This window comes from Carassius auratus, unplaced genomic scaffold (assembly GCF_003368295.1).
Source record: "Carassius auratus strain Wakin unplaced genomic scaffold, ASM336829v1 scaf_tig00016851, whole genome shotgun sequence".
Lineage (NCBI taxonomy): Eukaryota > Metazoa > Chordata > Actinopteri > Cypriniformes > Cyprinidae > Carassius > Carassius auratus.
This window is the reverse complement of record NW_020524711.1, coordinates 3,464-21,847: the sequence shown is the minus strand read 5'-3', so window position 1 is coordinate 21,847 and position 18,384 is coordinate 3,464. Positions and strand designations below refer to the sequence as shown.

The 18,384-nt window shown below is 35.7% G+C and overlaps 1 protein-coding gene across 1 annotated transcript; it reads right to left on the bottom strand.

Annotated features, from left to right (window-relative positions):
• Nucleotides 1–10,421: 10,421 nt before the first annotated feature.
• Nucleotides 10,422–16,989, bottom strand: LOC113075324 (protein Wnt-7b-like; the record flags this gene model as incomplete). Its single annotated transcript, XM_026248028.1, has 2 exons — nt 10,422–11,676; nt 16,688–16,989. Coding segments are annotated over 2 exons (782 nt in total), but the record flags the coding sequence as incomplete, so codon positions are not given.
• Between the last annotated feature and the right edge of the window lie 1,395 nt (nt 16,990–18,384).

The window sequence follows — 18,384 nt, the reverse complement described above, 5'->3', positions numbered from 1 at the left end:
TGTGCAGTTAAAGCTGAGAAACATGAATATGAGTTACATGAGCAGATGCTGCACTCTTACAGCAAATTACCGTGATTTGTGAATGTGTCGGTTGTTTATTATACTGCCTACATAGACAACTGTCTTTTCGGTAAGGATGGGATTTGTAATGATTCTTTTAGTACTTGAACAAAACGAGAACCACTTAAAAAATGATTCAATCACAGAATGAGTCATTGGACTGGAAAAAGTTGATTCACAAATGAATTCAATACAGTTTGGTGTTAGCATGTTACAATAGTAATACTGTAATACTCATAAGAATAACAACTGAAATTACAGTTCACTTGACCTGTTCACTCTATTTAATCCATAAATCTAAACAAAAACACTTGTTTCAGACATATTTATTATTATTGTTTTTAAAAACAAAATTAATATTTTTATGACAAAAAAATTATGTGTAAAAATCTTCTGGAAGTTTATTTTTTATTTTATTTGCTGTACAATGTACAATTTTCTCTGTGGCAAACAAAAATAAAAAGTAGCCCTACTAAAATTAATATAAAAACTATATTAATAATAAATTAAATACATTTAAATAAGTATGTAAATTCAGAGGGAGTTAATTAATAAAAATAAAAATAGAAATGTGGAAATAAATTTAGAAAATGCTACTTTAAATGCAGAGCAGGAAAAACAACAAATAAAAAATACACACATTTTAAAACAGTATATATAACTACATTACATGCAAACACATCTATTCAGATTAATTAATTAATTAATAAATTCAGACAAATGGGAGATGGTAAAATTTCATTTCATATAATTTAATTTTTTTTAATTATACAAACAGATGTGGAAAAACAACAACAAACCAAAAAAATAAAAATATATTTATAAATAAGAATATATTTAAATTCAGACGAAAAAGAGATAATGATGAAAATAAAAATAGAAAATATATCTATATTTTGCAGTAATCAATGTGGAAGAAAAAAGACAATAAAAAAAATTTAGTAAATTCATACAAAAGGGAGATGAAAATTATATGAATAAAAATTCAGAAAAGAAGAAAACAATAATCAGTTATTATATAATGTTGTGTAACGAACCTCATGATATTTTCAGATGGATCTGATGTGACCTGATGAAAGTGATCGCTGAGCATCATGTTGATCAGAAGCACGTCCAGCGCTCTCAGACGGCTGATGCTGTCGCTCGCGGTGTGAGGTTGGAGGGCGGTGCTGTTCACCCATTAACCCTACTCCAGTTTTACGAGCACCGCGGCCTCGTCCACGCCAACACAAATACACACGCCGGCCAAGCGCAGGACAATTATTTAGTGCTCGGCGGCCTCATCTCTCCCCCTCCCAGAGCGCCCATCCACGGCCCTATCTGTTGATCTGACGTTATTTACGGTTTACTGTTATTGTCCAGAACAGAAACTTATTAAAGTGCAGTTATTAAACGTTCTCGCAGGGGCAAGATCTCCCATAAATCTAACGTTTCCCAGAGTCCATCGGACCCTAATGGATGGTTATGGTTATCTAGTCGAGTTGTTTGCACAAAAATGCTGTTCCCCACCAGAAAGAGACGATGTAATCGGATTTTATAAGAATTATTAAGCGTCTTTGACATACGCTGCAGTAAAGATTATTTGGATTAAGGGGTTTTTATGTGATGAACTGTGTTTTTGCGGCCTCCCTTTCAACCACCTAGTCATCTCGTGTGTCTTAAAAGTGAAGTGACGTGTGGCCAAGTATGGTGTCCCATACTCTGAATTTGTGCTCTGCATTTAACCCAATCAAGTGCACACACACACTGTGAACACACACGTAGAGCAGTGGGCAGCAAATGGAGCATTTGGAGGTTTGATGTCTGACCTCAGTCGAGGTATTGAAGGTTGGAGAGGGCTCTGCTTATTCAATCCTCCCATGACAATTCCTGCTGGATCTGAGACTCGAACCCACAACCTTCATGTTACAAGTCAAACACTCTTGATCTGAGACTCGAGCCCACAACCTTCTGGTTACAAGTCCAACACTCTTGATCTGAGACTCGAGCCCACAAACTTCGGGTTACAAGTCCAACACTCTTGAGACTCGAACCCACAACCATCAGGTTACAAGTCAAACATTCTTGATCTGAGACTCGAGCCCACAACCTTCTGGTTACAAGTCCAACACTCTTGATCTGAGACTCGAACCCACAACCTTCTGGTTACAAGTCCAACACTCTTGAAACTCGAGCCCACAACCTTCTGGTTACAAGTCCAACACTCTTGATCTGAGACTCGAGCCCACAAACTTCGGGTTACAAGTCCAACACTCTTGATCTGAGACTCGAGCCCACAACCTTCTGGTTACAAGTCCAACACTCTTGATCTGAGACTCGAACCCACAACCTTCTGGTTACAAGTCCAACACTCTTGAGACTCGAGCCCACAACCTTCTGGTTACAAGTCCAACACTCTTGATCTGAGACTCGAACCCACAACCTTCTGGTTACAAGTCCAACACTCTTGAGACTCGAGCCCACAACCTTCTGGTTACAAGTCCAACACTCTTGATCTGAGACTCGAGCCCACAACCTTCTGATTACAAGTCAAACATTCTTGATCTGAGACTCGAGCCCACAACCTTCTGGTTACAAGTCCAACACTCTTGATCTGAGACTCGAACCCACAACCTTATGGTTACAAGTCCAACACTCTTGAGACTCGAGCACACAACCTTCTGGTTACAAGTCCAACACTCTTGATCTGAGACTCGAGCCCACAACCTTCAGGTTACAAGTCCAACACTCTTGATCTGAGACTCGAACCCACAACCTTCAGGTTACAAGTCCAACACTCTTAACCATTAGACCATGACTGCCTAATTCTCAAGTCATCAAGTTTAAGAGCATGGCAATGTTACTGTGCCAAGAGCGTCAAAAATCACTCTGGCCACGCTGCCAACAACGATGTAGAAAGATTCAAGGATGCTTTGAAGCTCTGACGTAGATCGAATGCTAATCTTGTAGTTAAAGTGGACACAAAGCAAACAAAATTGTTGTTCTTGTGTAGACTGACCACAAGGAGGGTAACGTTATAAGATAACCTTACTAAATATTGTTGTGGATGAAGTATTAAGATCCTTTACTTAATAATGTATAAAGCACTATAAAAAATACTCTGATGCAAATAAAATTCCTGCATTGAAAATGTTACTTAAGTAAGTATAATCAGGTATAAACATTATTTAATGGAAGTATAATCAGGAAAATTGATTTAAAGGTTTAAAAGTGAACTGGGACTATTATACTATTATTTATGATATCATTAGATTATTATTCATATAATATCAATGCATGTCAGCAAGTGAACGCACGGTTAGGAACAGCATACTTAGTACAACTGTAATGCTTGTACTGTGTTAGTAGTTTGCAGTATATTCACCATGCAGGTTTATTTTAGTTTACTCTGTTACTTTCGAATAAATATAAATTTGAAAAAAAAAAGTTTAAAGAAAAACGCCACAGTTTTTCCATATTCCACTATGTTCTTCCCTCGTATCTCTCCCGTCTCAGAAGCATGTGGTGCTACTACTGTATGTTAGCATTTAGCTAAGCACCATTCATTCTTTAGTGTTGGGTGGCTTCTAAATTCATCCCTTTTTGGATCATAAGGCGTTTTCCTTTAAACTTTAGTAGTAAAATAACTAACATATATATATATATATATATATATATATATATATATACATACACACACACACACACATTTTCAAAAAGTGACAAAAATTACAAAAATGCAAATAAAAATAAAAATAAATGTAAAAAGATTAAAACAAAAACTTTTTCTTTCAGCTACGTACCAAAGCTCATTTTATCTTTTTGATTTATTTTAACTTAACGTTAAAGTAAAACTGAATTAAAATTACATTTTAAATAACCCAAATATTTATAAAAATGACAAAACACACAAAAAAAAAAAAAAAAAAAAAAAAAAAAAGATTAAACTGTTTATCTTTTAGCTTGTTGCCAAGGCCAAAAATGTCTATATATTTATCATTTTTATATAGTTTAATTTAATGTACTAAAATAGCTAAACCTGATATAAAATTTATGAAAATTATATAATTTTTTTTAAAGATAAATAAATAAAAATGACAAGAACAAAAATGTAATAAAAATATAAATAATAATAAAAAACTAGTCTATATAGACATTTAAATAAAATAAAAAAAAACACAAACTTTGCCTTAAATGTAAAATATAAAGTAAATATAATTTTTTTTTTCAAAAACAAAGCAAACTGACTAAAACATTAACTAAATTTAAAATGAAAAGGAAAATGTAGAAATAAAATGGAATTTAAAATAATAATAAACAATCTATAATAGTCTCAGTCATACTAAAATAACACTGGCACTATGCACAGAATGAACAGAAAAAGAAAGGTTTTAGGTTCAGTAATGATGTAAAAACATCATAAATTCACTTGAAAAATTACATTCAAAAAATTCTGCATGATTTATGCTAACAAACGCTTTGCCAAGGGGCTCATAAAAATAAACATGACAACAATTAATATCACATTTGCGTCCAAAGTAAATCGATTTGTTTTAAAAGGATGTTTAGACGTGTGGAAAACAAGACAAAAATGCTGAGTCAGAAAATATTTTTTGCATTGCATCCAGCTTTTGTGAATGTAAAAACGCCCTGACTCTTCTTCAAGGGGGTTGGCATTCATCACTGTGCTGTTGTGTCGCTGCAGGACTTATGGCGGGATCCTCCTCCTCGGGACGTCCCGTACCCAGCAGCAGATGAGCTCAGCGGGGTCTGTTCCTTTGAATCCACCATGTGTTCCTCACCACTAATATCAACCAGATGACGGAGAACCTCGCAGTGATTGTCTCTCAATGAGACAAGTAGTCAAAATAACATGAAGGAGATGATGAGCTGCGGTTCTCAACAGACAAAGCGGCACATTTGTCTCCGGAGGCCTCGGAGAGCGAATCCGGCCGCTGACATCTGGAATACGTGGGTGAGCCGCTGCGTTATGTCATGAATTTCATATGAGAGCCTTTTGATCATTCAAATGGACAACATTGTGATCATAAACAGAAACAGACTTTGCCCATAAACACTAAAATACCTCCTTTAAATTTTCTTATATTTTTAAGCAATTTCAAATAGTAAGTATCAGGTGAATAAAATCAATTTTTATTTAAATTTTAGTATTATTGATGTTTTTGTCATTTATATATGTATGTGGGTGTGTGTGTGTGTGTGTGGCCATTTATTATTATTAGTTTTTAATATGTTTTTTTTCATTATTATTATTAATTTAGTTTTTAGCTGTATTTATTTTAGTTAAGTTATTTTGGCGTTATCTAAAGTAAAATTAGTTTATTTAATAGAATTAGTTTTTAAATATTATTGCATAAAATTTACAACTTTTAAAAGAAATACAATAAATATATGGGCATAATCTAATACAACTCTGATTGTTTTTTTTTTTGGACATGAATTTATATTTTAGCTTGGCTCTTATTTTGACACCAATGATTATTTATGATTTATTTGGTTATTTATTTTTAGTCACTATTATTACTATCACTAGGCCTATCTGTTTAATTGTTTAATAATTTTTTAATTATTATTAAATTAACTTGAATAATATTAATATTAATTATTATATTTTATAATAATAATAATAATAGTATTAAGGCTTGTGAAGTGATTTAATCCATTTCTGAAGAGAAAGGGGATGTAAGGTTAGAAGAGAAAGAGTTTTACTTACTAATATAAATTAATTATATTTTAATTCACCAGATAAAACCATTAAAACAATCAATTAACACAATTATATTGCTTGAGTACTGAAATTTGATTTGCATTTATTATTTATCTAAATATGTATTTTCATGCACATATGCATGGATGTGATTAAACATACATTATAAAATGATTTTATTTTGACAGACACACAAACATGCATGCAAGTGTATTTACAAAGAAAATGTGTAACTAAAAATGTTTTATATTTATAAATTACTATTTTTATATTTATGTTTTAGGAAACTTGTCAGTGTGATATTACTCTTCTCTGCTGGGAGTGGGCTCTTCTCAGGGTGGGGCGGTCTGCTATCTTTCACTCCCCTAGTATGAAAACAAGACTAACAGACATAAAACATTTCCGTGTTTTCACACTGAAGTCATGTTACGAGCTGCCAAAACGTTGATCGGATTTGGGATTGTTGCTAACAGTAGTACATCAGTGTGTGACTTTATCACCCGTCCACTGCACAACAACAAACACGTTATCATCTCATTTGCATCCTTCTGCATTGCTGGGACGTCCTGCAAAACGTCGATGTGTGCAGCACAGCCGTTCTCTTCTCTATCTCCAACCGTTCGTTCTGGAAGATCTCAAACGTCAGCTGAAAGCATCTCGTTACTCTTTTGTCTTCACCCTCCACCCTTCCCCTCGGTTTCTGAAAGATAATTTATTCTTTACGACCGTCGTGTCTCTCCCACTCACAGCTGCACGCTATCCATAAGCTCATCCCGCGCTAACAGATTGCTAGTCTGAGATTTGTGTCTCTACCCGGTTGGTCCCGTGAAATCACCCACAGTATTCAAAAACAGAAAACACAGTCGAGATTGAACAGCGGTGTACATTTATATGCATGTTCCCTGTCTGATGCTTTATGGGTAATGCTAGGATATAGTTCTCAATCTTTCTAGAGAGGTCACAACCTGCTAAAATAATTTCACTTTCAGTCTCTTTAAATGTTGATCTATTTGAGCGAATTAACGCTGCCTCAACCAATGACATGATTTGGGGGCGTGGTTATTCAATGAGGCGAACAGTCATTGGGTTTCACTAACCATAAGCGTACACTGAGTAGGATTTACTTCGAAAACTTTTCGAACTTTTCTTAATTTCACAAAGAACTACTGAGGAATGGCAAAGAAACATGAAACATGAACATTTGAAGTATATAGAATGAAATTGTTTTTCTTGTAAAACGTACACTAATAATTAATAAACAAATTTTTCACGAACATATCCACTTCTAAAATATATTCTCTATTTCACATGTATACTAAATTTGACGCATCTATATACCATCTTAAATACATTTCACTAATGATTTACAATAAGGTCCATTACTTCACGTTGCGTTAAGTAACAATAATTAATAACAAGCAGTATTTTTATTACAGTATTTCTTTTTATCTTAGTTAATGTTAGGTAAAAAAACAACAACTGTTCATTGTTAGTTCAGGTTTGTTCAGGTCATCTATATGATATTAACAGACTTTTGATTTAGATAATTTATTAATAAACATTGAAATTAACTAAGATTTATACTTTCTCATTATTTACATATTTTATTGTTTGTTCAATATTATGCAAATGGTAACATCTTGCAAATTGTTACTATATTTCATTAGCCTATAAAAAAAATTATATATATATATATCAAAGTTGAATAAAACATTATTGGAGTACATTTTCCCAAAGAATTGTGTAGATATATGCACATTTTTGTGATAGTTTTTTGTGCATTATAAAATAAATAAATAACAGTACATTTTGCAAGAAAAATACTATTTCAGTCATTCTACTTCAAAATTGTACAAATAATTCAATGTTTTACTTGCTGTTTCTTTGCAATTATGGTGACATTTACTAGCAATTTCTGAGTGAAAAATCTGAAAAAAAGTGTAAAATACTACACTTTTACTACACATTTGTTTTCACTGTGCATATAAATATGAACCATCCACACCATTATTAGTGAATGAAAACGATTTAGTGCTTAACTATTAATAATCTAACCAAAATCTGATTAGTATGCAATCGTATATCACTAATATACGTTAAAGCTAAACTGTAATTTTTGCTATGTTTGATGTGCAGAGGAGGCGGTTTGGGAAACCTGTTTGGAAACAGTCATTATCCAATTATCCAATTCCAAATTTAGACACAAAAATCACATACTTAACCTCAAAGTTAAGATAATTCACACTGTTATCTGATATTAAAAGTCAGAAATTGCAAGATAAACTCATCATTTCTCATCAAATGATCTGAACTGCTCTTTACTCAATTGACCAGTTTTAATTCTCCTTCAGGAGAAACATTTCACGCAGTTAAGTGGGAACTCTATGTAAAAGAGCAACATTTGCACAATAAAATTGCAAAATATTCTGTGTTTTATTAGTCGCTAAGCATTTCTAAGCAGTTGTAAACGAACAGTGATCTATTAAAGCAGTCTCTCTCTCTCACCCGTGTGAGTTACTGATGCATTGCTGTGGGATCGAGCCGTTTCTGTGTGAATAAAGCTGCCGGAGTGGAACTCGCATTGAACAAACCATCTTGACACCAGAACAAAAGGCGCTTTAGAGGAGAGCACACACACCATGGACTCTGTTTTTCTCTCTCATATTTTTTAATGACAAAATGTTTGCCAGAAACAGGTGGATTTATTTTGGGCAATCCGGGGTATAGTGATGGAGCTTAGATGGTTCCGGGCCCCAGGGCTTCAGACAACTAACAAAACACATCTTACTTCTGCTTTGCTGCCTGTCTGTAATGCCTTTCAGCCGAGAGCATGATGCTTTCCCTCGACTGACACCCTTAAAATCCATGAATGGACTCCTAAATAATGCTGTACTCACAGCAGAAAGAGTTTCAGCTTGTGCGTGTTATATAAATTAAAGTAATATTTCAGTTTAAGGCTAAATATACATTTGGATTTAAATGCACCATTATTTAGAAACATCCAATACAACTTTCATTGGAAACTAGTTTGAATAGTGTGTAGATTTACCTAAAAAGGTACATGTTTTCAGGTTTTCCCAAAAAAATATTGTTTGAGAGTGAATATAATTAGATTAGATATAGTAACAATGCCTGAAGTATCATTTGAGAAACATTTTAGCATTTTCTGTTCATACAGTTAAAGTTATTGGTAACTAAAACAGTCTTTTATTTTATAGTATTTTAAAAATATAGAATTTCTGTTTAAATTTTCGCTGCAAAAATATTCCAAATGTCAGTCAACTTAAATCCCAAAGTATGCAATCAAAAGTCAGAGATCTCAATCATTTCTCATCAAATCCATATTCATTTTACAGCTCTAAGCTCTATACTTTTTCACTTTTTCTAAGGAACTTTAGGAGAAACGTCTGAGACAAAGTCCCATGCAATGAAGCACTATGAAAAAGCATAATATCTACCGCAGTACAAGAGCAAATCAACCTAAACCCTCTTGTTTTTTTTCTCCTTAATTCCAAAGATAACTCCGCACATGCCACAATCAAGCGAACGGACCACAAGATATCATAAACATGTGTTTTCCTCACAAACGTAAAGAAAGGCTGGATGGGCGAGCTGCTTGCTTGATTTAACTATGATATCTAATGATGTATGTTTCCTCATCATGCCCTATTAAGATTAAGAGTGACTGGAACTGCGCAATATGGGCACAATATCCGGCCTCAAATATGAGTCACAGCGAAATATCACTGCCTCATTTTAGGCAGCTTTCCCAAATGGGCTTCGAAAACATGGAAGTGGAAAGCTGTCCCTGACACGGCCAGGAAACAAGCATAAAAAGCCACCAATGCAATTAATCTTGTCATTTATAATGGGGAAATGCCGATGAGTCTTTTCTTTTCGGGTTTAACGATTATTATGTTGATAGGTGATGTGTGTTTAATGGGTTTTCAGGCTTCTGAAATACAGGAAACTGGAGTTGGGATTCATCCTGATGTCATGTGTGCTTGAAAACACCAATGTTTGGGATAAAACCTAGTTGAAAACTTTTGCATTAAAAAAAATTGATTAATTTAGAAAGCAATCAACCAGCAGGAACAAAACAATGCAATAGTAAATGCAAAAAATAAAAAGCAATTAATCATATAACTGTGCATAATATTGACAGAAAAGTCAATAGATTTGTCCACTTTTAAAATTGAGAAGAGAAACTACTTCCCAGAACTTTTCTATTTGAAATCCAAACTCTGTTATATTAATGCAAATAGTTTTTTCACTTGTTGATACTAATATAAAATATTATACAATATTATATATTTGATGTAATATTTATTATTTATAAAAGGTTACATATAATGAAATACTAATAACATATTATATACTGTATATATCAATTAAAACAATATTGTATATAATATATAACCTAATATACAGTCAAAACATCAAATATATTAAATGATATAGATAAAATATATATTACATAATAAATACTGATATAAAATATTCTATCATATAAATCAAAAATATTACATATTGTCTAATATGTTATGTAAAATATTTTATATAGTATACAATATATTATATAACATGCGTTTCAGGACCCAGTTTCCCCAAAGAGTTATTTTCCCCTGCAAAAACATCCCAGATGTCAGTCAACTTGATATGTATTTTACTTTTAATTGCATCGTATCTGAATAGAAAAAATATCAGTGCGGCACTCTGTAACATATCCAGAAATATACTCGTTCCACATTTCATGAACTGAGGAAGGATCTTTGAATCGCAGAGACTGGTTTAGCAAAGTCGGAAAAAGGAAAAGTGGCCCGAACGTCTATGGCATACCTTAATGAGAACTACGGCTAGATTACAGCAAAGATGAACCCATGCTAACATGCGTCAGCTGACCAAAAAAAATAAAAAATGACAGTGGTTTCATAAGTCAACACATCATTAGCCATCAAACGTTCCTGTTGCAAAACACAGGGCCTTTCTCCTACCCTCTACAAGACGTTTTCAGTCACAAACTTCTACAAAGTCTTTCTCTCGGTTTACACTTAGTACAAAAGAACACATTTCTACCCGTTAGCGCTTCGGTTCCTTAGGAGACTATGACATATAATATAGAATAATTTATTTTCAGTGTTCAAACAGATAGATCCAGTGTGACTGGATAACTAACATACTCTACCAGGTTCCAGTTGGCATTTATACATCCTCGATTTGCACTGAGCTCACAACGAGTTCCTCCGTGGCGTTTTGAGACGATGCCGAGTCCCACACTACGAATCCCAGCATGCACGGCTGGCATCCTGCAGTCCTTTAGCGCGAGTCAGTGCACGTACCTCCGGGCTCGTACCTACCGATAGAGTTTAGTATTTTAACTCTGTGTTAAAGCAAATATACATTCTGCTGTGCAAAACGAGCCGAGCGATTCATTTGCAGGTGAACACCTCCGTCCTCTCGCTACAGGTGTTGCATTTCACAAAACAGCACCACTGGAATTTACAGTTGCATTGCCACACTTTGGTGTACTGATGCGTGTTGTAGCCCCGCCCACAGCACATGAGGTCACAACTGTCCGTGTGAGGCGATGTCCGGTTGCACAGCCGCCCCTGCGTCCCCACGCTCCCCGTTTTGGCGTCCTCTTCGCAGTAGTTGGGCGAACGCTCGATGTAGACCAAGTCTGTTTCTAAGGGCTTCTGGTAACCGTCCGCCTTCTTCACCTTGAGGAAGGTGGGCTGCCGCAGGCGCGAGGCGCGGACCACCTCCACATGCACCGCTTTGTTGTACTTGTCCTTCAGGACGTAGCCGATTTCGCGGAACTTGGGTAGTGTGGTCCAGCAGGTTTTGGTGGTGCAGGAGCCCGACACGCCGTGACACTTGCACTCCAGCTTCATCCGTTCCTCCAGAACCTGCGGGAAACAGTACGAGTCTCGGTTAGTGTGTCTATAATCAATAGTGCTGTCCCCAACGAAGGATTTTCATAGTCAAATCGGAATTTCGAATCTTGCCGATATTCAAATCACATGTTTTGGGGGCGGGGCAATTTTTTTTTTTTTACCAAGAGTCAAGTCAGACATTCAAGAGTCAAGATTACAGATGATTAACACATAGAAAATGTACAAGATACAAACCGTGGTAAATAATGTTGTGCGTTTTGATAAAAAAATTGTTAACATAATCATCAGCGAAACCCTTAGATATCACAATCAACATTTTTTTTTTTTACAATAGTGCTCTCTTTATAACGTTATGTACATTATGTAGTTATTAATGTTCTGCGTTTTTGTTTTGAGCTGTGTGCTGAAGATGACCAGTAGAATGAAGTAGCGGGGTTTTAAAAAAATGGGATTTAGCTCGTCGTTTATCTCATATAAAATACTCTTCGTTAGTTATACAACATAACGTTAATGTTACGATTTATAGTCTATCTGCACAAAATGCCCGGAATGCATGAACATTTCGGAACGTGTCAGAAAAACGGCAACTAAACTCTAACAATTCACAGCCGCTAAAACGAGATAAACAATATAAACACAATATATATAAACTAGATGAAATGTTTTTAAATCACTTGTAAGCTACCTTACTTGATCGAAAAAAAATCGAGTTTTTCACCCGTGTCCATTTGTGTCTTGTTAAATGTATAAATCCCTGACGCCAAGATGCTCCTATCGGTCGCGGACTATAGAAAGTGAAACTTACATCTATAGGGGTGGTTGGATTTTAAATATTTATTTGAAGCTTCTTTCTTTTCAGATTTTTATTTACAGTATTATCTAAATAGTCTGTATACTTATTGGGAGAAAACCAGTAGTTCGAGCACCCCCATATAGCCAAAATGGCATGATCATAACACCTTGTGCAAATATTTAACTGAGAGATTGGTATCGAATCAAGTTACTCCAAATTGAAGCATCGAATCGTCAACTAACCACATCAAATTAACCAACGCTGACTGTGTCAGAGAAACTATTTGTGACCCTAATTGAACTATGGGCTAATCCTGGCTTAGTCTAAGCCTTTTCTGTGAAATCAGGCCAATATGTATTATTATATGATCTCTGTTTTTTAGCTTTTTACAATTAAAGTACCGTATTTTCCGCACTATAAGTCGCACTTTCTCATAGTTTGGCTGGTGCTGCGACTTATAGTCAGGTGCGACTTATTTATCAAAATTAATTTGACATGAACCAGCAGAAATGAACCGAGAGAAAACATTACTGTCTATAGCCGCCAGAGGGCGCTTATATATGTTTTTTTTCCTCATCACAGCATATTTTTGGACTAATGCGACTTATACTCAGCTGCGACTTATAGTCCAAAAAATACGGTACTATCAATTATAAGACTGGTGTGCTGTGTTGGTCACCATTTGATATCCGATATAAAATACTAGCTTACAGTTTATTGTATTCTTCCTAATGTTTTAAAAGTAGTACTGTAAATGAAACAGAATGCATAATGCAATGGTAAATGCAGTAGTTCACTGTTGTCATATCTCTATGCCTCAGCACAGTTCAAGACAGGCGCATCAAAAAAAGAAAAAAATACACACTAAATGTCTCTACAGTTAACCGACAAATAATGCAACGTCAAAAAGCTCAGGTTAAATGATTATTAGTTACACATCAAAATGGAAAAGGTCGATGATGGCCACATTGCTCTGTCAAGAGCGATGCACATTCAACATACTTCAGAAATAGTAGGAGAGTAAGCTATTCTGAACACTTAAACACAACACACGGAAATCAGCCTTTTTATGGTTGGCACTGGGGCTGTTTGGAAGACAAGCAATGTACATGCAGTGGAAAAACCATATGCTGGCGTAGCGACGATCTAATGTGCTACATTAATACTGCTGAGACTTCAGACGCTCGCTACTGATCCGCACCAGCAGCTCTCTGCCAGTTACCCATCAAACCTACTCTTTAATTCTCTCTACCTTCCTGCACACCACATCTATGAGCAGGAAAAATAAATATAAATCTCCTATAACCAAACACCATGATACTCCCGGTTAGAAGTGGATTATTGAGCTATTTAATGCTTTGCAGATCTTTCACAGCAGTGAAGCTACCGAACGTCATCAAATGGAAAGAAAGCGGAAGAAACCTGCATTACAGATGGAGAAAGGGTTCAAATCATCAAGCACACATGTACAGTGCACTGCAAAGAAATGGAGATGTTTTATTTTTAGATTAACATTAGATATCAATACTGTATGAAAAGCTGAAAGACTTTTTCCAGACCCTTTTCTCTGTCTGGCACGACTCCTCACCAAAAGCAATTATTATGTCCCTGGAAAACACATGTAAACTAATTGATCAATCCCACAAAACTGTCTTGACCCAAGCGAGGCCATTGACAGTTAAAGTTGGTAGGGAGATCTTGATTTAAACAGGGTCTGCTCAATAACAAAAGAGGTCAGAAGGATTGTTCTGGCAAGACATTTATACTACAGTGTCTACAGTGATGTTTTGTACTTCCTGGCCTTTTCCTATGACTCATATCAAGCCTGCCAGTTTTCCATTTTAATAATAAAAAAATGGTTCCTAATTGGCCTCTAATTGAATTATGCTAAAAATGAACAGAATAAATATATTATTGCATTATAATTTTACATTTTAAAAATGTACTTGTTCTAAAACCTATTGAGCTGGCCAAATAAACCACACTGTATGATTGTAAGGCATCTCTCTCACACACACACACACACACACACACACACACACACACACACACACACAGACTGCATGCATTATAAGGCATAATACTTTTTTAAAGACTGCATTGAAAGGCATAATGTCTATGAGAGTTTATGAAAAGTCTATGAAAACCATGCATTTTTAAGTTGCATACATATAACTGATATTGTGTATGTGTTTACGTGTGTGTGGCATATTAAAAAGCAGTAAAAATATATATATAATTATTTTATTACTTTTATATTGTTCCTTTTTTAATATTGTAATATTGCAATTATTAATATTGTGTGTGTATATATATATATATATATATATATATATATATATATATATATATATATATATATATATATATATATAGTTATGTTATTATACAGTCGGTTTTATATATATATATATTTTTACTGCTTTTTAATATTCCTTTATATATTATATTTTTTATTATACTTTTAACATTTATTTAAAACATGCATTGTCAATATTACATAATTAACATTACATAGTATCTAAAGAAAGGCAGTCGGTTGGGCTAAAAGAGTCTGCTAAATGACTAAATGTAAATGTAATAACAAGTAGAATGTCTTAATTCTGCCATGCAGTAATTTCATAAAATGTAAACTGGATTTTTATCCATTACTTAACCAATTAACAAATTTTTCCCTTGTAAAACACTGATTATTTGAACACCCGTACAATGTTGAAATCAGTCCCACATGGCTTCAATGCATCAATGTTGATTCTGCAGAGAAATATGTTCATGACTACCGTGGATTCAACATACAACGAGCCAGCGTATGCCCACAGGCAACAGCTTTTCGAAATGAACGATGTGTTACTTCACAAGCCGTCCGAAGGCCCGCAGCGCTGTTTACATTTGCCTGGATACACTTACATCCACAGCGCTAATATGGACCAGTTTTGGCCCCGGCTCGCTCCAACCACATACACGTATGATAGCAATTGAAATTCCAGAGCGGCAACTTCCATCTTCCCCCATCCAGAGTCATATGGTACGTCCCGTCCCCCATACCCTATGATGCTATGGCTCCACGATTGCCATTGTGGGTCCTCTATAAAAGACGAGAAAAAAGCCTGACTCAATGGAGCGAGGGCTGTGTTTTCAGTGCTGCAGAAAGACTCGCAATAATATCCTGTTACAGGCTTTAGACTCGATGATTCCATACAGCGGCCCGCGATGGGATTGGCCAGGCTCCAGCTGGCAACCGCAATCCTGGGGCTCAGTCCCGGCTCGGCTCAGGCTCGCTCACACCATAAAGCCCTGTGTTATTAATTAGATCCATTTGTCACCAGAGTGCATGCGGTTCTGCTGTTTCAGTTCATGTTGTTTTGTGTTCTTGGATGACTAACAGCTATCAAACAAACAAACATGGCCAGAGCGGCGAGCGGCCAAACCGAGCTTGAACCGGGATCAAGGCGGGAACCAAGAAAACACGCAGTAATTGGCTGAAATGAAACAAGTTGCTGAAAATGGCTGACTGTTGGGGAGCGATCGAGCTTGCTTTGGGTTGCTCGGTGGGGGAATCGTTTTAGATGCCACCTGAAACACCTGTTTTACATGGGAAGAATGAACTGCGCCACCCACAATACGGCGAACGGTTTTGGAGGACCGTCAAGACCAGCCACACCACACGTCCTTGCAGAGCCAAACTCTAAAACGCTCTTTAAGCTGAAAAAACTGACATCGAAGTCTAAATGCATTTGTCTTTTCAGCATGAATTAATGGATACATTTCTAAAGAATTCGTTATTTGTTTCTTCAACTAAACGGCGGCCAAAAGGCGCTTCCAAGCTTCAACGTTTTAAAGCTTCTGACATCTAAAACAGATTAAGTAGCACTGTCTGGAAGATTTTCCCAACCGTGCAGTCAAACAAAATGGATAAATGTTTCTGAAAGGCGACCATGACCAATGTTGGTAAACTGTCAAATTAAAATGCTCTAGAGAGATAACAAATGCATGCACAAGAACTTTTCCCTGAAGATTTTATTTGTTTCTTCAAGGCAAAAACTCTTCCAAGCTTTAAAGTTCTTCAAACAGCTTCTGAAGCCTAAACAGATTAAGGAGAACTGTCTGGATGCTTCTCCCAATCGTGCAGTCAAACAAAACTTTTGGATGAATGGTCTGGCAGTCTTGCAGAAACAACGTTGCTAAATGTCAAATCTAAATGTTTAAGCTTGTGCAGAAAAAAAGCCTCACCTTCCGGCCAGCTTCGTTGTTATGAAGGTTCATCAGCCGCCTGGCATTTTTTTTAATCTCCCGTGCATCCACGAACTTCCTGGAGAACTCAATGCCGTATTTGATGTCCGCGGAGCATCCACCCCATTTCCAGCCCTCCTCCTGATTGTAGTAGCCCTGTTTCTCCCTGTCGCAGCCGCAGTGGCTCATGTTACCCTGGCTGCATGCGGCCGTCACGGCGTGGGCGACCCCAGCGGCGGTGATGGCGTAGGTGAATGCCGCCTCCCTGCTGCCTGGGGGGAAGAGGGAACAGGCTGTGACATCTGCTCAACAGGACTCAATCACCAACAAATTTGCATGCACAAACTACCAAAACCAACAGTAACAGTAACAGTAACTGATTACATGTAATCTGGATTACATAATAGTAATTAAAGGGTTAATTCACCCAAAAATGAAAATAAGCTCATGTCTTAATCACCCTCAAAGCATCCTAGGTGTTATGCTATAAATTGTCCTGGCTCTTCTAAGCGTTACAATGGCAGTAGGCGAGTGTTTTTGTTCAAAAGTCCAAAAGTAGTCAAATAAAGCATGTGCATCCATTATGAAAAGTGCCTCACAAGGCTTTAGGGGGTGAATAAAGGCCTCCTGTGGTGAATCGATGCATTTTTGTAAGAAAAATAGCCATATTTAAACATTAAAATCACTTTTTTCTCACGTCTGCTGAGTGTGATACGTGCAAGCAATTCCAGCGGATGATTTAGTCAGTATACAATATGTCGCGCATGTTCCAGTGAGAAGCACATTATTTAGAATTAGAAGCACAAAACGAGGATTTGTAAAGACAAACATAGGAGGATTTCATTTTAAGTCAAGAATAGACTGGTTAGTCTTTGCTCAAGGAAGGAAACTTTGCTTCCTTTGCTCCTGTAAACAAACTCGCAAGACTAGCATATCTCACAGGTGCATGCACACGTTTATAATGTTTTAAATATAGTTATTTTTCTTACAGAAATGCATTGATTATCTACAGGAGGCCTTTATTCATTCCCCGGAGCCATGTGAGGCACATTTTATTATGGATGCACTTTATTTGACTACTTTTGGACTGTTGAACAAAAACACCCGCCTACTACTATTCTAATGCTTGGAAGGAGCCAGGATCATTTTTAATATAACTCTGATTTGAATTCATATGAAAGAAGAAAGTCATATACATGTAGGATGCTTTGAGGGCAAGTAAAACATTGGCTAATTTTCATTTTTGGGTGAACTAATCCTTTAAGTACTTGTAATTAGATTATATTATATTTTAAATGCTCATAATCAGATTACGGTTCTTATGGATTACACATTTCCAGATTATTCACACAATAGCAGTTCATTATTAATAATTTATTGATTCTCTCTTTTTTCCCTTTTTTTTTTGTTCATGTGATGCAGAGATTACCAAACCTTTTTTTCTGTCAAACCACTTTGACCAAAAACATTTACTTGAAGTCCCCCTGAGATTTGAAGTTAATATTTAAATAATTTATTAACACATTTGCATGTTCTCTGATTGGTTAACAATAATCCCATTTATATTTTACCTATAAACAAGTTATGTCAAAAGTACTCTAAAAGTAATCCAAAAGTAGTCCCACTAAATCACCTAAAACAAGAAATTCTCACTTACATTACTGACTACAATTTCCAACATATTATTTGTAATCTGT